The sequence below is a fragment of the Prosopis cineraria genome, unplaced genomic scaffold (genome assembly GCF_029017545.1).
Source record: "Prosopis cineraria cultivar Desert tree isolate PC_DT_omini unplaced genomic scaffold, ASM2901754v1 PC3, whole genome shotgun sequence".
Lineage (NCBI taxonomy): Eukaryota > Viridiplantae > Streptophyta > Magnoliopsida > Fabales > Fabaceae > Prosopis > Prosopis cineraria.
The window spans coordinates 32231009-32254289 of record NW_026555334.1 but is presented as its reverse complement, the minus strand read 5'-3'; the positions used below and the strand labels follow the sequence as shown (position 1 = coordinate 32254289).

The 23281-nt window shown below is 34.3% G+C and overlaps 2 protein-coding genes across 3 annotated transcripts; one reads left to right on the top strand and one right to left on the bottom strand.

Moving 5' to 3' along the window:
• The first annotated feature begins 1501 nt into the window (after window positions 1-1501).
• LOC129305682 (protein COBRA-like) lies at window positions 1502-5048 on the top strand. 2 transcript variants are annotated; one of them, XM_054945655.1, is made up of 7 exons: window positions 1502-1733; window positions 2633-2712; window positions 2929-3385; window positions 3572-3722; window positions 3809-3947; window positions 4043-4080; window positions 4472-4612. In XM_054945655.1, exons 1-7 carry the CDS (start codon window positions 1634-1636, stop codon window positions 4473-4475), a joined length of 969 nt encoding a protein of 322 aa, XP_054801630.1. In that variant the 5' UTR covers window positions 1502-1633; the 3' UTR covers window positions 4476-4612. The 2 variants fall into 2 exon arrangements, with proteins under 2 accessions (XP_054801630.1, XP_054801629.1); XM_054945654.1 differs by having other exon boundaries at window positions 1508-1733; window positions 3809-4080; window positions 4472-5048.
• An 85-nt stretch (window positions 5049-5133) lies between these two features.
• LOC129305683 (COBRA-like protein 4) lies at window positions 5134-7391 on the bottom strand. The gene is made up of 6 exons (XM_054945656.1): window positions 7037-7391; window positions 6868-6947; window positions 6299-6755; window positions 6057-6204; window positions 5691-5968; window positions 5134-5607 (listed from the first exon to the last, which is right to left on the bottom strand). The coding sequence occupies exons 1-6, from the start codon at window positions 7086-7088 to the stop codon at window positions 5327-5329; spliced, it is 1296 nt and encodes a 431-aa protein (XP_054801631.1). The 5' UTR covers window positions 7089-7391; the 3' UTR covers window positions 5134-5326.
• Between the last annotated feature and the right edge of the window lie 15890 nt (window positions 7392-23281).

Sequence of the window (23281 nt, the reverse complement as noted above, 5' to 3'; positions counted from 1 at the left end):
CAAAACCACATTAGAAATAATTTATAATTTTTTAAAATATTTTTTATTTAAATATTAGTTTATGGTCATGAGGAAATTTATTTTATAATTTTATACATTATTTAAAAATATTAAATTAATTATAACTAATACGACTCAATTATAATCTAATTATTAATTTTTAAATTAATGGATACAGAGGGAAGCACCATTACTAGATGGTAGAGCTATACAAAAGATTGGATAAGACTAGATTTTAGCTTAACTCAAAGTCTGATTTCTTTTATAAAAAGAACTGGGTTAGTCAAACCGTAATCTGGTCTAATCCAATTGTAATTCAAAAATTAACAGGATCAGATTCAGTCCATAGAACTAGGAGACTGGCCCCAATAGTTCAGTACTTACTTAGCTTTTTTTCTGTATGAGAAGTGACAATTCATTTCATTTTGATAAATTTAATTAAGATAATAAAAATACTTATGATCATAAAAAAAGCATAACAATCTCTAACAACAATAACAACAAAAAATATTTCAATTATAATTCAAGTGATTTAAATTCATAACTTTAACAACAATAACATATAACAAACTTCAACAACATATCTAATATAAATTATAATAAATTTAGAAGCGAATTAAATTAAAATTATGTTAAATAAAAAGGTGAAATATGAATGAAGAAAATGCTGAGTTCAAACTTCAAAATATTCACATATGTTAAAAATAGTTATTATATTAAAATAATTTCACAAAGACCAGACCAAATCATGTGGTTTGAAAACTTGGTCTCCTATTAATTCCAACTCAAAAAGTTAGTCTAGTTTTGTTAGTCTCTTTAGTCCATTAAACCAAATTTTTTTACTAAATCAGATCAGACCGAACTTATTTGAGTTAAGCTGAATTAGATAAGATAACTGAATTTTTGCACAGCATGTTCCCTCTAAGTCCAATCTAGCCCCTGCCATGCCCCCTGTGGAAAAAGAGTTAAACTATGTGCTCTAGCATCCTCTCATTGGTCGATAGAACAATGGAACATAATACAGCCAATAAATAAATAAACAAACAAGGTAGGAATAGGGTAATTTTTGTTGGCTCTTCATTATTTAATTATTTCTCAAAACACCATTTTGATATCGCCAGCAAAAAAAAAAAAAAAACCCTCAAATTATGAAGGTTTGAAGGTTAGATTTAGGTTTTAGAGGAATGGTTTGGAATGAAAATATTAAGTTGTGTGTTTTGATGAGTCACACAATTGCAACTGAATTAACTTTTGTGGGAGTAATTTTATTGATTTATTTTTCCTTTCTCGGTGGAAGGAATGATTTTACTTTTGATTTCGTTGAAAGTAAGCCTAATCTGAACTGAATCCATGTAAATCTAGATTAAAGTTTAAACAAAAAATTATGGTAGGGGGCACATCATCACATGACAATTTATTTATTAATTATTAGTATTATTTTATTTATTCTCAGTGATGAGCCAACTGGACCGACCAAAGCAGTCACCAACTCGGTGTATTTTTATCCCACATACTCTCTTGCTTCTTTGTTGGGTCATTCTCTCCTTTTCTTACGGCTTCTTTCTTCTGCTCTCCATAGATCTCGAACTCATCAGGCAAAACCTCAGAGTCTGAGCATCCAGTTAGCCAGAAAATGGATTTCTGGTTGATACCCATGATTAGATCCCTCTCGAAAGCAAGCTCCGGCATTCTATTTTTGTTCCTACTCACTTGCCTCTGCTTCTCTTCCGCAGGTTTGCTTGTTGTTCTTTAACTTTTCAGTTCAAGTTTTGGAATTTTCTTGAATGGACCAGACGATTATCTTTAGTGGGAAAGTTGTTTCCGTTAATGGTAGACTTTATTTCTTGGAGCGTGGAACTTACGCTCTGTTGATTTGTGATGGCATACTTCGTTCTTTAATCAGAAAGTCTTCATCATTTAACTTCTGGTGTCTTTATCGATGGCAGTAATAGAGAATACGTTCTCCACTTGTTTCTTCTCTGAGTTAAAATTTAGCTATTGAACAACGAAATGGATTAAATTTAATATTCTGATTCTTCTCTTGTTGATAGTAATCCGTGCTGGCCTGTTTTCTTTTTTCTTTTTCTTTTTCTTTTTTTTGAAAATGAAAGAAGTTGCGAGAGTGAAAATTGATTAAGGATCAGAATTTTGATTTTCTAAGTGAAATGGCGAGACCGAAGATCCGTCCTTAAGATCTATGAATTTTGACGTTAGAAATCGGTTGTTACAGAACAGAATGATGGTCGGTCTTTGAGCTCTTGGCTAATTGGGATATTTCACTTAGAAAGTTCTTTCCTCTGTTTATGTTGTGAATAATGCTGGTCCTTTATCATCAGAACCAGTCAATCACTTAGGGTGTTGACTGAATTGGAAGGCGGTTATGCAATTAATTGGATGTTGAAGTGTCATCATCGTATTGAAATTTGCGCTCGAATTTCTAGGAAAGTTGCATGATGTGAAATTGAAGTTAGTTTCACAAATCGGCCATCAACTTGCAGAAACTTGTTGCGTCTCTTATAGCTTTTACTGCACACTTTCATTTGTCATCCTTACCATTGTCACTCAATGCCTGACGGTTTTAAATCTCCTATTCATTTACACTTTAATTTTTGGTTGGCTTTTTATCTTTCAGACGCTTATGATGCGCTTGACCCAAATGGAAATATCACAATCAAATGGGATATCATCAGCTGGACCCCTGATGGCTATGTTGTACGTTCTTTGTTTTACTTTACACAGTTTAATTCCAGATCACACTTCAAAGCCTCTTGTCAACTGAAGCTTGTAATCAAGTTTCAGAATTGTTTAGCAAATTCAATTGTATAAATGGCTATTTATAAATTTGTGTCCTGCAGTCTTTTCTAATTGACGTATTTTTAACTCTTCTAATTCTATAGATACCTACCTAAAATGCTACTGAATGTACAGGCTGTAGTTACCATGAACAATTTCCAACAATATCGTCACATTGCGGCACCAGGTTGGACTTTAGGATGGACATGGGCAAAGAAGGAGGTGATATGGAGCATGATGGGAGGACAGGCCACTGAACAAGGGGATTGCTCAAAATTCAAAGGAAACGTCCCACATTGCTGTAAAAAGAACCCAACAGTTGTAGATTTACTTCCAGGAACACCTTACAATCAACAAATAGCAAATTGCTGCAAAGGTGGGGTACTAAGCTCATGGGCACAGGATCCAACCAATGCGGTTTCTTCATTTCAGGTAAGTGTTGGCAGAGCTGGAACCACTAACAGAACAGTCAAGGTGCCCAAAAACTTCACCCTGAATGCACCAGGACCAGGTTATACTTGTGGGCCAGGAAAAATTGTGAAACCCACTCAATTCATAACAGCAGACAAAAGGAGAGTAACACAAGCACTCAGTAAGTTTTTAACTCCCAAACTACCCTTTTGACATGCAATTTACCTAATTAACCCTAATTTTCACATAACATGCACTGTCTTGCATCTAATTATATGTAAATTATAAAATGAGAAGTTTTGAATTTACAAATTCTTTTAGTGCATGGTGGAAAATTTGAACTTGGCATTATTATGATATATTGCAGTGACATGGAACGTCACATGTACGTATTCACAATTTCTGGCTCAGAAAACTCCGACTTGCTGCGTCTCCCTCTCTTCTTTCTATAATGATACTATTGTGCCCTGCCCAACGTGTTCATGTGGCTGCCAGGGCAACTCATCTAGCTGTGTAAAGTAAGTTTCATCAACCAGGACATTTTGATTGCCTCTAAACTGGTGGAGATTATATTCTGACATGGATCTTCTTTATGTGATTCCAGTCCAGATTCACCCCATCTGCAATCAGTTGTTTCTGGAAAAAATAGCTTGACACCTTTGGTTCAATGCACTAGACATATGTGCCCCATCCGAGTCCACTGGCATGTTAAGGTTAACTACAAGGAGTATTGGCGTGTTAAGGTCACTATTACCAATTTTAACTATAGGATGAATTATTCTGAGTGGAACTTGGTTGTTCAACACCCAAACTTTGACAATCTGACCCAACTTTTCAGTTTCAACTACAAGGGATTAACACCATACGGAGTAATAAGTAAGTTATTTGAATGCCATTGTTTCTATGATTTTTCCCTGCTATGTTTATGACGGGAACTATGTATGAGTATGAGTTTTAACAAGTTAATTAAAAATATTGTTCAATATCCAAGCTGCTTGATTGAAAATAGTGTATTGATGATTTGATATACAGAAATGGTTTATCTTTCTGTCATGTCTGGCATGTCCTCTCGGATTAAAAGGATTATGAATAGTTTTTCAAATTTCATGTGGAGGGAATCACTTTATGATGTTAATCTTTTACTGGTCACATTGCAGTGTGAGCTCCGAATGTTTTAGATTTATTCATCACATGACATCAGTGCTTTCTCCTTTCTTCCATGAACTATTGAGTGAGGAAATGACTAACTAAAGTTGATTTTCAACAGATGATACAGCAATGCTTTGGGGAATTAAGTTCTATAATGATTTTCTTAACGAAGCTGGCCCTTCTGGTAATGTACAGTCAGAGCTACTTTTCCGGAAGGATAAATCAACCTTCACTTTCGAAAAGGGCTGGGCTTTTCCTCGGAGGATCTACTTCAATGGTGACAATTGTGTGATGCCACCGCCAGATGCATACCCTTGGTTGCCTAATGCCAGTTCCCGGCAGGAAGTTTCCCTGCTCACCTTAATGATGTCTTCCTTGGTAGCCTTGGTGTTCTACACATTTGCTTGAAGTTCCTGTCCATGCAACACGCACCTCTCATTTCAACCGAGATCATTTTTGAGAACTAGCCCAGGTGTCTTTGTTTTGCTGCTCAGTCTCAACAAGGGTGCTGATGTATTGTTATATCCGTCTGATTTAATGCAATGATAACTGTATCGTATTTTGGTCCTTGTTGTAAATGAAATTGTAGTTATAATAATATATACAGGAACTATCTTACGGGAAGATACACTTCAATCATTTGTATTTTAGGTTTTCTTTTTACTATTTAATGCTCATTCATGTGTTTTCAATCATTTTCGATGGATTTCTTGATTTGTAGTTGGATCTGTGGCTTTTTACTTTTCATCAGGATAAAAATAAAAGAAGAAGAAGAAGAAGTATTCATAATGTCAAATCAAGCCATCAGATGAAGTCATTGTTGGAACACCATTACATTGCTCATGCATCACAAAAAACACGAGCTTGCTGCCAAAAACTGACGGTGCGGTATACCCGTGCTGTTCTTTCATCAGACACAAGTATACTTAGCAGCCAAAGTTGCGCAAATCAAATTCCAACTTTCTATGCCAAATCACCAAACAGCTAACAAGAAAAGCAATGATAAGATGAATGCTGGGAAGTTGAGTGTAGTTACAGGAGCGGAATTGGGGAGAAATGGATACTTGTCAGGTGGAGGCAGCATGCATTCATCCCCATTAAAATAGACCTTGCGAGGAAATGCCCAACCCTGCTTCAAGGTGAAAGTATCCTTGTCCTTCTGCATCAGCACCTCTGACTGAACATTGCCGGTGGGTCCGGCCTCCATTAGTAGATCATCGTAGTACTTCATGCCATAAAACATGCCAGTATCATCTGCGTACAATATGAGAATACACTTGAGTAAACCATTTAGGAAGTTCTGAAATATCAAAACAGCGAAAGTGTTAGGCACTAACTTATGGACTCGTAGGCTACTAGAGGCTTGTAGTCAAAGCTGAAAACTTGGGTTATGTTGTTAAGATTTGGATGCTGGATTGCAAGGGTCCAAAGGGAGTAGTTCATCCTGTAATTGAAATTTGTTATGGCGATCTTTACTCGCCAGTAGTCCTTATAGTTGAGCTTCACATGCCAATGTACCCTGATAGGGCACATGTGATGAGTACATTGCAGCAGTGGCTCATCGTCTTTCTTAGGAGTGTGTAATCCCACCATGCTGAGAATTTTAGAGTCACTCCTGTGATTAAATAATGGGAAACTCAAGTCAGTTTCTATGCATGTTGTTTCATATGAAGAGGCAAACGAAAATACATTTTTAAACTTACTTGACACAGTTCTTCTTGTTCTGGCAGCCGCATGCACAAGCGGGGCAAGCCGTGATGGTATCGTTGTAGAAGGATGACAACGAGACACAACAACTTGGGTTCTTTCTTGCCAAAAATTGCGAGTAAGTGCAGGTTACATTCCATGTCACTGCACGCAGCGGAACAGATTAAAGTTGGCGATACTTGAAAGCCAAATTTACCCAAATAACATCTGGAAGTTGATATGTGCAAAGAAAACTTACTCAGTGCCTGAGTCTTCCTGCGCCGGTCAGGTGTAAGGTAAGTGGTGGAAGGGACAATCTTGGCAGGGCCACAAGTATAGCCAGGTCCTGGAGCCAAGAGAGTGAAATTCTTGGGGAGTTTAACTGTTTTGTTTGAAGTACCTGCTTGTCCAACACTTACTTGGAAGGAAGAGATAGATGCTGAAGGATCTTGGCCCCATGCAGCCACCACTCCACCCTTACAACAGTTCGAGAATTGCTGATTGTAAGGAACACCAGGAAGCAAGTCCACAACTGTGGGAGTTTTCTTGCAGCAATGAGGCACATTGCCCTTGAACTTTGAGCAGTCTCCTTGCTCTGTGGTTTGAGCCCCTACCATGGACCATATCACCTCCTTCTTAGCCCATGTCCATCCTAGCGTCCATCCCGGATTCATGATGTGGCGAAACATTTGGAAATTGTGGAGTGTCACCACCGCCTGATTAAAAGATACATTAGGCAGATTTAGTTAAGTTTATTTCAGAGGTTGCATTCAAGAGAGATATATCTGACTGGCTGGTTCAATATTGACACTGGAGGATTGCACTTACGACATAGCCATCGGGGGTCCAAGACATGACATCCCATTTGATCGTTATGTTGCCATTTGGATCCAGAGGATCATAAGCAGCTACAAGAGAACAAAGACATTAACATATTATTAGAATATGTATATGATGGTGAATCAAAACCAGTAAAGAGGATAGCTTGTTAGCTCACCTGTAAAAGAGAAAAGCACTAGAACACAGAGAACTGAGATGATAAGTTTCATGATAGTATGTGGTTTTGAAAGTGTTCAGCTCCAAATTAGCCAACTTTCTTGCACTGGGTTTGGAACTTTCAGAATTTGTTGGGATCAAGGGTTGTTTAGGAGTCAAATGCTATTTCGTATTGGGTGCGTGGCATTGTAGAAAAAGAGCCGTGTTGGGAATTTTCTTGGGGTTCCCTTTGATGGCTTACCTAATGGTTGGTTGCTGGGTACCTTCACATCTTAAAATCCATCACTGTCTCACACTCCTCTGCATCATTTTCCATATCTTAAAGCAACAGCCAATGGGATGGACAATAACAGGCGGGAAATTTAAAGTGAACATAACACTTCAGGAGTTCAGTTTGAATGAGAAGGCGTGGATGATAAAATTACCAGATTGTCCTCTTTTGCTGGTAGTCATTCACCAAATGGAATGGAACTACTTTATTAGTTGTGGCTCATCCCCTTAGTAATACTTCGATCCAGGAATGAAAATGTTCAATCATTCAAAATAACCCACATTTAATATGCCATTTTCTTTCCCTTTCTTTTTCCTTATCCTGGTTTTGAAGGGAAATGATATCTATGGGAATTTCCCCGTTATGTAGATTTTTTGCCGAGAAAGATTGTAATGTGAAAAAAAAAAAAGCACTGAATGGTTTAGCATGAGACGCAATAAGAATGTCTGGTTATGGTCGTACTCTTGATGGCCTTGCTTTTGCATCCACTTTCCACGTTGAGAGTCAGAGGCATATGAGTTTGGAGAAAGCAGAAGCAAGCAGCGTAAGAGCTACAGATGGCGAGTGATTTTCTGACAAAAAAGGACCTCCCAACGGCAGCTAAACATCTATACACAGTCTTTGAATGCTTCAAAAGTAAAATTCCTCAAATAGCCTTCACGTTATGTGCATTTAAAGGAAGATACAAATAACAGAAAATGGTTTTTTACATTAAAAAGAAAACAAAGAAAACAAAGGGTGAATTGAACATATCATTTTTTTTGAAAGAATTATGTTAAAATATCATAAAAGAGAATTAATTACTACGAGCGAGATGTATTAATAATTGAACTAAGGTCATTTACAATATAATGCCTTAGCTTAATTGTTAATAAAATTTATAATAATTAATTTTTTTATGTGAAATTTAAATATAATTTTTCTTTTTTTTGATGAAATTCTTTTATAATCTTTTTTGTTTGAGCAAGATAATCCATTTAATTTTATACTTTTAGCACTAGTTACATTGAAACAAATCCGTGATAATTGATCAAGGTGTTAGCCGATGACAACTCCTAATATTTAAACAAATTGACTTCTTGCGCTAATGATGTAAATCCTCCAGTTTCTGACAAATTGGACTTTAATGCTGCACGTTTGATTTAGATCGCTTAATGTTTAATTCAAGTAGTTTATATTTTGTCATCTTCCAACTAAATTTAAAAATCATTTTCATTGAAAATGGGATGTAAACTAATGCTAACAAATTAGGTATAAACAAGTTATTAGAAATACTAACAAATGTAAAGTATTTAAGTTACGTAAAAATAATTCATATAAGATGTTTGGCAAGAGAAACTCCTTGCAACAAACATTTACCCCTTTCAGGCTTGATATGATCAATCAGATGAGCGTGAAAATTTGCACTTGTACTGTTTTAAGTGATTTAAAGTCTCAACTATACTTGCTGAAAATTTCCATTAAAATGTTTTGTATGCGAATATTATCAATGATTTTTTTATAAAAAAAAATTGAACAAGCGGATCATAAACCTGAAAATATAATAAATTCCAGCAATGAACACACAACTTCCTATCTTTCTGATTCTTTGTTTGCCTTTTGTTTAATTGCTGATGGATACGAAAATAAAGGTGCCTTTTGTTGTCAAATAAATTTTAATTAGGCATCAGAAGAATATCTTATTTTTAAATTCATCAGTGTTGGCTTATTGCAGGACTATAGGGCGATATAAAAAGTATTTATTGAATTCTCTCGGCCGAAAGTATTTATTGAAATTATCATAATTTTTAATCTGACCATACATATATTAATAAAGTAAAAATGCAAAAGACAACTGAGAATTACCATACATATGAGAGTGAACAGACAAATCACACTGATACATACTGGAGCAGCTATCTAAATTCTAAGAAAAGCTAAGAAAAGGATGTCAAGCTGGAAAGGGAAGTTTCTCATCTTGGCAAGAGATCAGTCCTAGTTAAATTGGTTATCTCTGCATTACTCAATTATTATTCAAACCATACTCCTCCCATCAGGTATTTTGAACGATTTGGAAAGAGCTAGGAGGGATTTCTTATGGGGGGATAGTGAGGGATCAAAGAAAGTTCAGTTATTGGCGTGGGACATGGTGCAAAAACATAAGGAATTTGGTGGCCTGGGGATGAGAAACCTGAAGTTTCAAAACAAAGCGTTTATTTGAAAACTTTGTTGGGGACTGTTAACAAATCCAAAGGCCCTGTTGGTGCAAGTGTTGAAGTTCAAATACAAGTGTGGTGATGGCTCATTGCTTAATATTAAAGAGAGAGTTGGTGCATCTATTGTTGAATCTGTATATCTCAATTCATATAAAAAAATAAAGTAATGTATGTGCACCTGAAGAATCCATGAGTGCTAGAGAAATCTCGATTACCTCAAGTATAGGCAGGTACACAACCCACAAGTCCCCAAAACCTTCAGAGAGTTCAGAGATAATGGAAGTAGAAGAAAATGAGTCGTGTGTTTGCGGTTACCGACTAATCATCTTATATAGATCAGATCGGTAACCGCCTTATTAAATAATTAAATAATTATATTATTTATTATCTCTGACTCAGTCAGTTAAGAGATAGGAAATAACTGACGGCTACTGGGTTGTGGGTTGAGCCTCTGCTCATTAGGCTCACTTGTGTGGTCCACCTATCACGGTCCATACAATATCATAAAGACCAATCTATTGGGCTTATTAATTAATGCTAATTCATAAATAATATTCCAACAATCTCCCACTTGGATTGCATTAATTAAGCAAGTTGTATAAACAAACCACAAACAAAATTCAAAAAATGAAACGCTACAAAATCACTGAATCCTATGGGGAAACAAGTGATATGATATCTCATAATCTGAATAAAATACGAAATTTTTATTTCAAACAAAATTCAGTAAGATAACAACATAAATCACTGATTTCTATGGGGAAACAAGTGACATGCATAGCGTACCACAACAGAATCATTGAATCCTATAAGAATACAAATGATATAGACGCATCTAACTGAACTGAACATAACTTATAGAAGAAAACAAAGCCTAAAGAGAAATTGCAACATAAAAGGTTCTCAAACTCCCACTAAACTAGAGCATCAAAGGAATTCACAATACCCATACAAGTTATATGATTTTAAAAAACTTCTACAGGTAAGCCTTTAGTCAGCGGATCTGCAAGCATCTGCGTGCCAGGAATGTGTACCACATGGGTTTGAGACTCAGTAATTTTCTCTTTCACAAACATAAGTTTGATATCAAAATGCTTTGTACAACTGGAATTTCTGTGATTGTTAGCATAGTATACTGCAGATTTGTTATCACAATAAATGGTTAGAGGATGTGATATTGACTCAACTAGGTGCATGCCAGATATCAACTTCCTTAGCCATATAGCATGATGTGTAGTTTCAAAGCAAGCAATATACTTAGCTTCCATAGATGAAACTGCCGTAAGTGTCTGTTTCACACTCTTCCAAGAGACAGCTCCTCCAAACAACATGAAAATATAGCCAGTCGTGGATTTACAATCATCCAGACAAGAGGCAAAATCTGAATCTGAGAAGCCAACAATTTCAAGATCTTCTAATCCCTCCCAACAACCTCAAGAGAATTTGACCTTCTGTAAGTCAACATATGATCTTTGGTTCCTTGAAGATACCTCATAACTTTATTAGCAGCCTTCCAATGATCCGAACCTGGATCATTTAAGTATCGACCCAGCACTCCAATAGCAAAGGCTATATCTGGTCGAGTACACACTTGAACATACATAAGGCTGTTGATAGCGGAAGCGTATGGTATCTTTCTCATTTCAGCCCTCTTCTTATCATCCTTGGGACACTGTAACTTTGACAACAGCTCACCTTTCTATACAGGAGCAGGTGAAGGAGAACATGAATCCATTCTGAATCTCTTAAGTACCCGCTTAATATAAGTGGCCTGTGACAAACTAAGAATACCACGAGATTTATCACGATGAATTTGTATCCCAAGAACGAAGGAGGCTTCACCCATGTCCTTTCATGTCAAAATGGCAAGATAATAGGTGCTTTATCTCATTGAAAAAATTTATTGAATTGCTGGCTAATAAGATATCATCAACATAGAGAACAAGAATGGCAAAATTGTTCCTATCAAACTTCTGATAGATGCACTAATCTGAGACATTTTTAACAAAATTGAGAGAGGTGATAACTTCATCAAATTTCAGATACCACTGCCTAAAGGCCTATTTTAGCCCATAGATGGATCTCTTTAATCTGCACACTAGATGTTCTTTATCGGATTTAACAAAACCATCAGGTTGTGTCATGTAGACTTCTTCATACAAATCGCCATTCAAGAACGCAGTCTTGACATCCATCTGGTAAAGATCAAGATCAAGCTGTGCAACTAAAGCCATTACCACTCTAAAAGCATCTTTGGTAGATACCGGAGAGAAGGTTTCTGTGTAATCAATACCTTCTTTCTGGTTGTAGCCATTAGCTACAAGTCTGGCTTTATATCTATCAATTTCACCTCTAGGTCCTCATTTTGTTTTAAAGACCCACTTACAACCCACTGGTTTAAACCCCTTTGGTAGCTCTACAAGCTCCCATACGTGATTGCGGTACATAGAGGAAATTTCTTTACTCATAGCCTCCAACCATTCAGAAGAATGCAAGTTAGAAATAGCCTCTTGGTAACATATTGGGTCTAAGCTATCAATAGCATCTGAATCAAATTCCTGTAAATACACCATGTAATCATCTGGAATAGTAGACCTGCAAACCCTTTGGGACTGTCTCGGTTCAACAACCATATCCCTATCACCCTCTAAAGGTGGTTCATCTTGAGCTTCATTCTAATCCACGGCATTATTTTTGTCAACATGAGGAGTTGTCAAGAAAGGCATAGGCAAAATGCTACTTTCGTCATGCAAGGTAATATGCCTAGGCACAGAGCTCCCACTGTCTAAGGCATCTTCAAAGAAGTAAGCTCGGTCAGATTCAATTACCCTAGTAGTGTGATTTCGACAATAGAATCTATACCCACGAGATCCGATGCAATAGCCAATAAAGAAACCATCAATAGTTTTAGCATCAAGCTTTATTTGTTGTGGAATGTAAGGTTTTACCTGTGCTTTACAACCCCAAACTCGCATATGCTTCAGCGCAGGAGTCCTTCCAAAATATAACTCATATGGAGTCTTTAGAACTGACTTGCTAGGAACTTGATTCAAAATATAAACAGCAGTTTTAAGTGCATCACCCCACAAGAATTCCGGCAGTGAGGAGTGACTGATCATGCTCCTAACCATATTCATGAGAGTACGATTTCACCTTTCTGCAACCCCATTTTGTTGTGGGGTGTCAGGCATAGTATATTGAGCTTCAATGCCATGCTCTTGAAGGTACAAAGCAAATGGCCCAAGGTTCCTGCCAGTCTCAGTATATCTCCTATAAATTCTCCTCCTCTATCATATCTCACACACTTGATCAGCTTGCCAGATTTCAATTCGACTGCTGCTTTAAAGGTCTTAAATGCATTAAGAGATAATGAAAGTAGAAAAAAATAAGTCATGTGTTTGCGGTTACCGACTAATCATCTTATATAGATCAGATCGGTAACCGCCTTATTAAATAATTAAATAATTATATTATCTATTATCTCTGACTCAGTCAGTTAAGAGATAGGAAATAACTGACGGCTACTGGGTTGTGGGTTGGGCCTCTGCCCATCGGGCTCACTTGTGTGGTCCACCTATCACGGTCCACACAAGATCATAAAGACCAATCTATTGGGCTTATTAATTAATACTAATTCATAAATAATATTTCAACATCTATCACATAGAGAGGAATTCTTAAGGTTTAGGACTCTTTTCAATAGGGAATGGGAAAGTACTTAATTTCAGGATCTTGGATCTCCTTTTAGTTTGAAAGATGGTTTCCCAATAAAAAACCTCTTATTGATTTGGTTGACAGTGGAAGAGAGTTTATTGATATAAATGAAATTGTAAGAGATTATATTCTTCCTTTTGATGATTGGGATGTGTATAAAATGAGACCTTGGTTGCAAAATCATGTGGTAGACTTCATTACCAATACAAGAGTTCCTATTGAAGAGAGTGGAGAGGACAAACACATTTGGCTTTATTCTAATGACAGAACTTATACGGTTAAATTTGGTTATTCTTTTCTTTATACCGGTATGGAGGACAATCAAGATCAAATTTGGAGAAATATTTAGAGATAGAAGATCTTGGAGAAGATGAAAACATTATTTTGGCAGCTAGTGCATGAGAGACTCCATACAACCATTTTTTGACTCCGAAGAGGTTGACTACTTCATATCCCTATCCTTTTGGCTATGACACTATGGAAGACTTTATCCATCTCTTTTAAGATTGCCATCATGCTAAGAGGTGGTGGAAGGAATATGTCAGTTAGAATCTTGTTGACAAATTTTATGAGCTCGATAGGTGCGAGTGGCTGAGTTGAAACATGAAGAAATAAGAGAGCAACACATCTACCAAAATTATACTATGGAATCTGCTATTTGCATACACTTGTTGGAATATTTGGAAGTGTAGATGCCCTGTCTTTTTCCAAGAGAATTATGATAGAGTAGGTGAGGATCCCCCAACAACTTGCATCTACAAGGTGGAAACTAATTTAAATGCTGGGTTAACAGTTGAACAATTTTATAAGCCAACAAATTGTTACTCTTTAGAATAGACTTCATACAGATTTCATTAAGCTAGAAATTGATAGGTCAACTATTGCAAATGGCATAGGTGCTTGCAGTGGAGTCTTAAAATATGCATGGTAACTGGATTCTGGGTTTTAATCAAAAGCTGGGCCATATAACCCCTGTAATAACCTCCACCATTATCCTAATTAACTAAACAATCACACTTCATTAAGTATTAACTTCAATAATGCAACCACATTTATGGGATCCTAAGATTTACTTTTATGGAATTAAATATTTTCTTATTAAAATATCATAGTATCTTTAATGTGTGGAAACATGGAAAAAGTGGAAATCATTTAAGAGGGAAAAGATAAAAAACTAAAATTTCAAGATATTTATGCTAGTTTACTACAATTAAGTGCACCCTTGCCGTAGCCAACAATACTTTGATACCCTCACTATGACCAAGCTAATATTCACCGTGGCTACTACACCTTGGGTCACTTGCTATGGCCAAGTATTGTATCCACCATGATGAATGCTACCTTGCAACATAAGGATAACAGTAGACACAGTCAACCCCCCTTAAATGCCTATTTAATTAATCTGTCCTCCAACCAAATATTTAAGTATGCAAAGTATAAAAGGACGTTAGGCAAATCATTACTCAAGTTATCAATGATCCAGTGTTCTGATGAGGTTCTTGGGACACTTAATGCCAAGGTAAGCCATCAAGCTATATAAACCATTACAAAAGTCTCCCCTCTCATACTCATTATTAAACTTGATTTAACTTGCCCTAATAAGTAAATCTCAACTATATCATTTTTATCATATTCAGTTATACTATAACACAATATCTATTCAAGGAACCCCATCGCCATACCTCATGCATGTAATTTAATATTGCTATACTTAATGAATCTTCTAATATTGGTAACTGTGCATATTACCTTGTTGTAATAGTTGAGAGTGGTGTTTCAAAATGACAAGTCCCATATTACTCACACAAGAGGAGCTCTATAGGTATAAGTACCAAGGAGTGAAAGTGGCTAGTAAAAAGGCTTGGAGGAGAAGTGAGTTTGCACGCATAAAACAAGCCAACATAAGATAGTTGTAGTTGAAAACAGCAGATTTGACCCTCCTGTGATCAAGTTAAGGCTGTATTGGGACACTTTTACTGAGTTAATTTTTTGCTTAGTTTCTTTTATTATATTAACCATGCAGGAAAAGTCTACTTAATCTTGGGGAGCTGCCATATTATTAATCTGGTGTAATAGAATAGCTCTCAAGGATAATGTCCTTAAGGCACAACTCAAACTTGAATTTCCTACCTACTGCCAACATACCTTGCATAAGGCAGACTAAGGACCCCCAATGTAAATGCCTTAATCCCCTATATCAATGACACCTTCCATGTTTTACCCATGAACACTTCAACGAAACACACTATTCTAATGTGAGACATATGGATCTTAACAACCAAACAATTTAGTTTACACATAAGCAATATGGCATAATATTAGACTCACATTATTCATATGACAAGTGTTAAATCATGATAACTAATTAGCCCCGCTCTCTGATTGTGAGATGTTACCTAACTAAAAGCTCCCTACCATATTCTAAGTTATTGGCAATACTAAGCACACTGGTGGTAAAAATATCGGCCACTGTGTGCAAATTTAGCGGAGGTTGTACTATGTTGATTTTACTATTCTAGCCCTTAGCTAATCTTGGTTGAACTCACACCTATCACGCTCAAGCCAAATCAGTTATCCATATGCAAACCTACTCATGCATAATACCATAACCAACATGCACTTAAACAATAAAGCTAGCATTTTATCATAGTTCTTGTTAATACAATCTTTACATGACTCTTAATTAATGTATAGTAATCCCAACATGCATTCCAACACATAATCAGCATCATTGATTCACAATCAAAGTTAAATGACAACTTTACTAACATAACCATTAATTAATCACCATTATTAGGCATACCAAATTATTCAACATTCACCTTACGTTCTCAGTAACATAGCAAGTCCATACCACTTATTTCATAATATATATTATAGATCAATTTAATCATAAGTGTAGATATAATTATATGCAAAATAAGAATCCTGATTGCATAACAGTATATGCTCAATCCCAATTCAATTGTTAACAAATGACAGTATTATCAACAATTGAGATCCATAAAATTTCAACTAAATGAACATCAAATCTCTCAACCTCAAGTAACAAGGATAATGTCTTATTTCCCAAATCAATCAAAATTAGTTCCTACAATCAAATTCTTTCGTTTAACACACTAATTATGCAAGGCATTTTTGGACGTACTAATGCTATACTTAAATATAACAACATACCTCTTTAGCTCCATAAGCTAAAAATATAAAAAGGCTGGACATGAAATTCTTATGCTCTGCACTCAACCTTTTATTCTACCCAAAGGCTCTCTATATAATTAACCAAAACTCAATACATGGTTATTTTGCAATTAATCTTATGATGATATTTTCCATTTATTCACTAAAGTACAGTATTGCATTTGGTTACCTTTACACTAAAGTCTCTATCATTCCAAAGAGTAGAAAGTTTGACCCTCGAAGAAGCTATCCATCCATTCGATAAGATTTTATTTATATCTAAACATAGAAGTTAACAAGTTATCATTAATAACTAATCATCCTTAATTAATCATAAACTGTGATTAAGGTCTAAACCCTTCGTTACGCATGATTAAGCACATTTTACCCCTAAACTAATTTTCATTAGTTTATTTAACTCTTACTAGACTCAACCATCACATTGGCTGCTTTTATAAATTTTACCTTAATTAGTTAGTATTAATGTTAACACTTTAACCCTTAACAATCACTCTTAATTATAGCAACTGTCAAAACCCATTCATTAATGATATTTATGAGCAGCTTAAGGCTCTATCAAAGTCATTACATGTCTCACTATTATGGTAATTTTTGAACAACCTTATCATACCCCAAGAACTAGCTAAGAATTAATGAAGAAGCAAGAATATTGAAGTAGAAGAATTATCCAAGACATAAGAACCATAAAATGCCTTTAAAACTTCACTATAGTTGAATCTTAACAGAGCTTAAGCACCTCCCTTTGAATATCTTTCAAGAGCACTTTAGATATAGATTTGGGTTTTAAAATTCTGTCACACTCACCATGATGAGTTGCACTATTTATCATGACAAATAGCCTAAAATGGGTAGCTCTACTTGAGCTTAAAACTCCTTGGCCTAACTTGGCCTAAATAGCCTCCTAAGCCTTATTTTAACCCTTTGAAAGATCCAATAGGCCTAAATGGCCATCTAAACCCATTTGTTAACTCTTAATCTGTAATATCTTAAATTTTAATCCCCTAGCTAACTAAATTTAATTAGGATAATCAAGTAAGTTGAGGTGATGTGTGACTAGGGAGGTCTAATGATCATATTGTTTGTGTTTTAGCCTAGATTGTGGGTCCAATATCGAGTCGAGCCACCAAGGCATTGAAAGAAGAAGAAAATAAGAGTTAATATTGTGCCACACGTCGTGGCATAGAGTGCATTCGCTGTAGTGCACAGACACTTCAGATATGGAATAAGGACCTCTATGTGCTATAGTTACAGCATATTGTGCATTTGTATTGATGCATGGTCATTTTTTGCATTTATCAGTTAGGAAACTAAGACAGAAATAGAGAGAAAGAAGGAGAAAATGAAAGAGACATGCCAAGCTATGCTAAGGTTTGTTCTTGGACAACATTGGGAGTGTTTTAAAAGCTACAAACACTCAAGGTAAGTATTATACCTCTTAATCTCTCATTTTATTCCACATTATGAAATTTATAGTTAGGGTTTAATAGTGAAAGATAATTTTTGATCCATATAAGCTATAGGTTCAATTCATTGACTCAAATGGAGTTAATGGGAGTTGTTTAAAGTATTTAAACCTAGTATTAATGATTTTGTAGTTGTTGGATGATGAGTTCCAATAATATCTAAAAAGGGATATTAAATTTGTCATTATTATAGTTGTTGATGTATTAATGGCAATATGAGTATTCAATAAAGCTATATGATGTTATAGATAGATAATAAACTCAATGGATAGGCCCAAATGTATGTAGGCATTGGATAATTTAGAAAGGGAAGATTAGAGTTGAAATATGTGAAATTGGCAATGCTAATGAAAGTTAACTTGGTAAATTATAGATTTATCTCTTGAACACCTATTTGGCTTGAAAATTCAAGCTTGAAAGCTATAACATTAAAGGATAAACTTTTAACCTCTTAAAGGTTAAAGGTAACTGGAGGAACCCTATTTTGGGTAGTTATTTATTAATTGTAATATGAAGTCAATTGTGTGTTAAACAAGTAAATTTGACTTGTGAATGAGTACATCATGCAATAAAAACCTTATATTTATCTAAACATTTTGACATGCATTAACCATGCTAAAAAGATTGTAAAATGAGTTTCAAGTTGTAAAAGTGATATTCGAGAGTGAATTTCATGTTTATAATGTGTTTGGATGAGTAGTAGATAATAGTCTTGATAAAGATGAGTAATTGAAATTAAAAATGTGAAGTTTATGTGCTATAAGAGAAATGAAACTTGATCCTCACTTAGGTAGCAAACTGTCGTAACCCTAATGTGATTATTGTGATAATGAATAAATAAAAATATAAAAATGAGTGAGCATCATATATAGCATAATCAGTGGGTGAGATTTGCCTAGGGATTGAGAGTAGAAAAAAATCTATATGGTATTTAGGCTGTCCTTCGATGCACAAGGATATAGTCTTGTCTCATAGTTTATCAAGAAACTGTCTCATAGTTTATCGAAGGACTAGAACCTAGCTTTCGCCACCAATTTAATGAGGAAAATAGCTTAAGATACGAGACACCTCAGAGATTCAAGAGTGGGGAAAGCTGTGATCCGAGAGCAAGTCATGTGACCTTTAGCCAGGTCACACCTCACGATTAGTGAGGTTGGGTAATCTAGTCACACGGATGGAGCTATATTTAGTGTTATAGCCTACGGTTTTAGTCTAAGAAAATAAGAAGGATATAAAGTTAGTTGATCATTGTCTATGTAAGTGTATAACGTGTCACATGATTGAGTTGTGGCAAGTTATGTGTTATGGCAGGTCATGATCACATGTCTGAGTGTCTTACGATTATGTATCTAGCATGTGTGAGATGAAAATATGTTAACTGGATTAATAATTTTTTAATATGTGATAAATCATGTTTTAAATACTTGGTTTTATATGCATGTGTTTTAGTTATAATTAATATATAACTGCATAGGGTAGGTTTCATCTTGATTACTGAGTGGTTAGACTCACCCCTTTCATTTAACACTTTTTAGGCTTGAGCTCTGGTGTAGAGAGGGAGAAAGCTTAAGAGGCTAGGAATTAGTACACTCCTATTGTATGCTTCTAGTTTAGATTTATTTTGTATAATAGTATATGGTTGTCAATTCTAGGTTGCATATAATTGCACTTGCACTATTTTATTATTATAAATGTCTGAATTGTATTTTAGGCCTTGAATATTTGTGTATTAAGAAATATATATGTTAATAGGGCCAAAATACTAGTGCAAGTGTAAGATTGATGTTTTTAAACATGCTAAAATGATTTTTGATGCAATGCAGTAGTAATTGCCTTCCCCTCCTGTTTTTGGTAAAAAAGGGTTTATGAGTGATTTTTTGCTATACTGGTATTTAAGTGAGTATGCTGTGTTGTACTAAAAGTCCTAGCCTCCTAGGTCCAATGGACTTAGTCCAGGTGTTAGGAAAGGTTTTTGATACTTGTTGATGGTTTTGGACACTATTTTTGTGTGAAAATTGTGAAAAGTGGTTAAAATATGTTTGAGTGTCCAACTTCTTGATGTGATTCATTTTAAAACTGAAACTCATGCCATTAGCTAGTATATGAAAAAAGCTTTTCGTAGACACCTAAATCACGTCATTTGAACATCGAATGGAGAATCGAGACACGTTGAAAGTTTTCCCATTCTACTGTCAAATGACAGTAAAATCTGTTGATATTTTCGTCAACACGCTGTGGCTCATGGAACCTGAATTGCGACACATGGCACAAGGAGCAACATGTCGCAATGCAACGTGTATAAGCCATGGCGCATTGCCTTGTTTCACAGTAAATGAGTTGTTTTTCAATTGTTTTTCGATTTCTTTTACTCCTCAGCGATATCTCATGCTTCCGTAAATTATTTTTACTCTAACATTAGAGATTATGATTGATTTAAATTCATTTTAATTAAGAAAACTTAGGATTCCTTAATTTTGAACTAAAATTTAGTGATCACCTTTACGGGTTAATCTTTTGATTACCATGAATGTGAACACTATATTTTATCCAGAAATTTTTTAAATTTAATAAAAATAATAATAAATAGCCAAAATATATATAAAATTACAAAAATGAAATTTAATCCTTTCTAGGATTATATTTTCAAACAAATAATTAATAGGATTTAATTTTATTTTAATCTAGATAATCTTTTATTAGTTAGGATCTTATTTCTTTTATACAAAAATAAAATTTAATCCTTTTTAGGATTATATTTTCAAAAATAATTAATAGGATTTAATTTTTTTTAACTTAGATAATCTTTTATTAGTTAGGATCTTATTTCTTTTAGTTCATTAAAAAATAACCAAAAAAATTAAAATACAAAAATAAAATTTAATCCTTTTTTAGGATTATATTTTAAAAAAAATATAATAATTTAACAAAATAAAAAAAAGGTTAAATCTTAAAAAATCTCTCTCAAATTATCTCAACCATTCAAAAAATATTAAGAGTTAACTTTTGAGAGTTAACTTTTCTCTCCTTAAATCTTATTTTTCATTTTAAATATATATCTGGTGTATGTTAATCTAATCAAAAAAATAATAATAAATTAAAAAATAATACATGAGGGTCGGATGAAACACTGATCATCACAACCCTAAAAAGGCCCCCTTTTTAATGCATGCGAGTAGCACAGACAAAGAAATCAGATGACAAGATCAGAGGGCTACATGATAAAAAAAGGAAGCAAAACACACAGCCATAGCATAGAAGAGAACGCACAAAACACGTAGTAGAGAAGAGAGTAGGGAGCAAGTGAAAAAAAACTGGACATGCACACAGAAGAAGTGCATACGAAACATAGAAGCAGAAATACAGCATTCACACGCCAGCTAAAACAAGCACAGAAAAAACACAAAAAAAGAAAAAATAGAGCTATAGACCGAGAAGACCAAAACGCTCAGCCACATGCAAAGAAAAGAGCAGAATGCCAGACACACACACAAAGAAGAAAGGAGCAGAAGCATAGCACACACACACGTAAAGAAAAGGAGTCATAGACACATGTAGAAAAAGGGCAGAAGGACGTTGTAGGAAACAAAAAAAACAGAGCATAGAGGGGGTAGAAAAAAACTGGATGGCGAAGTGGAAAAGAAGACAAGAGGGAGAAACAAAGACGAAGAGGAGAATGAGAGAGCAGAGACTGAAGGAGCAAGGGACGAAGACAAAAAAACAAAGAAAAAATAGAGCATAGAGAGCATTCATAATAAAGCACAAAAATAGAGAGGAAATGGACGAGCAAACTGAGGAAGGAGAAAGCACGAAAACAAAGCAAAGAACTAAGGAAGGAGAGAGCATAAAAAGAAAAGGAGGAGGATTCAAAAAGGAGATGAATGAGAGAAAAATGGAGAAAGAGAAAGTTAAACAGCATTTGAGTGAGATCTACGTAAAGATCCAAATTTTTGTAAGGCATCTAAGTTGTGCAATAGTGATAGGACCTCTCTTGCAACCAACGCTTAATACAAGTGCTGCTGCAACTCGAGGATGTAGTTAATGGTAGTTAAATCAGGTAATATTTAAATCATGTCATCTCCCTTAATCTGGATTCATTGATGAACATATATATATATATATATTGATAGATGTTAAGAGTATGGACTGATCCAAATGTATGTTTAGGCATTAAAAAAATTCAAGAATCAAATGTTTTTATAAAGAATTTAAAATTATCTGAGAGGTGTTTGACATAAAAAAGCCTGTGAGAATATCGTTGATAATTTGTGGGGTGATAGTGGTTTGAAGCCGTATCTACCATGATTATGATCTTGCTAAAAGTTTATGCCAAATTTGAATTTTTTAGAATATATCCCCAAGTCAAAAGAATAGTGAATTGTCAAAATAGTTTATTTCTCTATTTTTTCCATTGCCTTTATTGTGTGAATCATTTAGCCAACCATAATATTATGCACCGACTACAAATTTAAATGTTTCAATTATCTATTTGTCGTATAAAATTTTAAGAATCTTCATAGGCATTTAGAATGATTTCATATCGTGTAAATCAATAAGATTTCGAAGGTATGAGGATCAATCTTATAGCTATTTATATGGGTTCCAAAGGCCCATTATTAAAATTAATTTTATTTTTATAATAAATATTTAAGTCTCATGTGAGATTTCAAGAATCTTTATAGATACTTAAATTAATTATATTATCATGTAGGATAATAAATTTCTGCAGATATCGTGATTCACAATTTATATGGTAAATAAATATTTTTATTTTTAATTAATTTAAATTAATAAATTTAAATTATAATCACATTTTCTAATTAGATCTTTTGGTCATATGAGATTTTTGAAACTCTTTAGACCTTTAAGATAATCATACTACTACATGAGTCAATAAGACTTCGCAGGTATAACAATTAAGATTTCTATATTAAAAAATATACATTATATAATTACACATTAAAATATATTCAAAGTGAATATTATTTAATCCTTTTATTATGTGAGACTTTGAATCTCTGCAGATATTCAAGATAATCTCGTGCCATGTAAATCAATAAGGTTTCACAGATATGAGAGCAAAACTATGTTAATATAAGTTCCAAAGGCCCATTATAAAAATTAACTCTCTTTTTTATAATCTAAATTAATAATTTATTTAAGTCCCCTATGAGATTTTAAAAATCTTTATAGAGATTTAAATTAATTACATTATCATGTGGGATAATAAGTCATTACAGATATAGTGATTCTCAATTTTAAATAAATGATTTTTATAATGATATAATATACAATATAGAAAAATCAATTAATCAAATTAATATGTCATATTTTTTGATTATATCTTTTAGTCATATGAGATTTTAAATTTTTGTAGACTTTTAAAATAATCATATATTATCGTATAA

What these genes read in the sequence shown, in the direction of transcription:
- LOC129305682 (XM_054945654.1), top strand. Translation starts at nt 1,634, where the DNA reads ATGGATTTCTGGTTGATACCCATGATTAGATCCCTCTCGAAAGCAAGC. An exon ending in AACTCATCTAGCTGTGTAAA is followed by an intron (nt 3,723 to 3,808) that starts GTAAGTTTCATC and finishes ATGTGATTCCAG; the next exon opens with TCCAGATTCACCCCATCTGC. An exon ending in AACACCATACGGAGTAATAA is followed by an intron (nt 4,081 to 4,471) that starts GTAAGTTATTTG and finishes GATTTTCAACAG; the next exon opens with ATGATACAGCAATGCTTTGG.
- LOC129305683 (XM_054945656.1), bottom strand. Translation starts at nt 7,088, where the DNA reads ATGAAACTTATCATCTCAGTTCTCTGTGTTCTAGTGCTTTTCTCTTTT. An exon ending in GGACCCCCGATGGCTATGTC is followed by an intron (nt 6,756 to 6,867) that starts GTAAGTGCAATC and finishes TCTTTTAATCAG; the next exon opens with GCGGTGGTGACACTCCACAA. An exon ending in CAGGAAGACTCAGGCACTGA is followed by an intron (nt 6,205 to 6,298) that starts GTAAGTTTTCTT and finishes CGCTGCGTGCAG; the next exon opens with TGACATGGAATGTAACCTGC.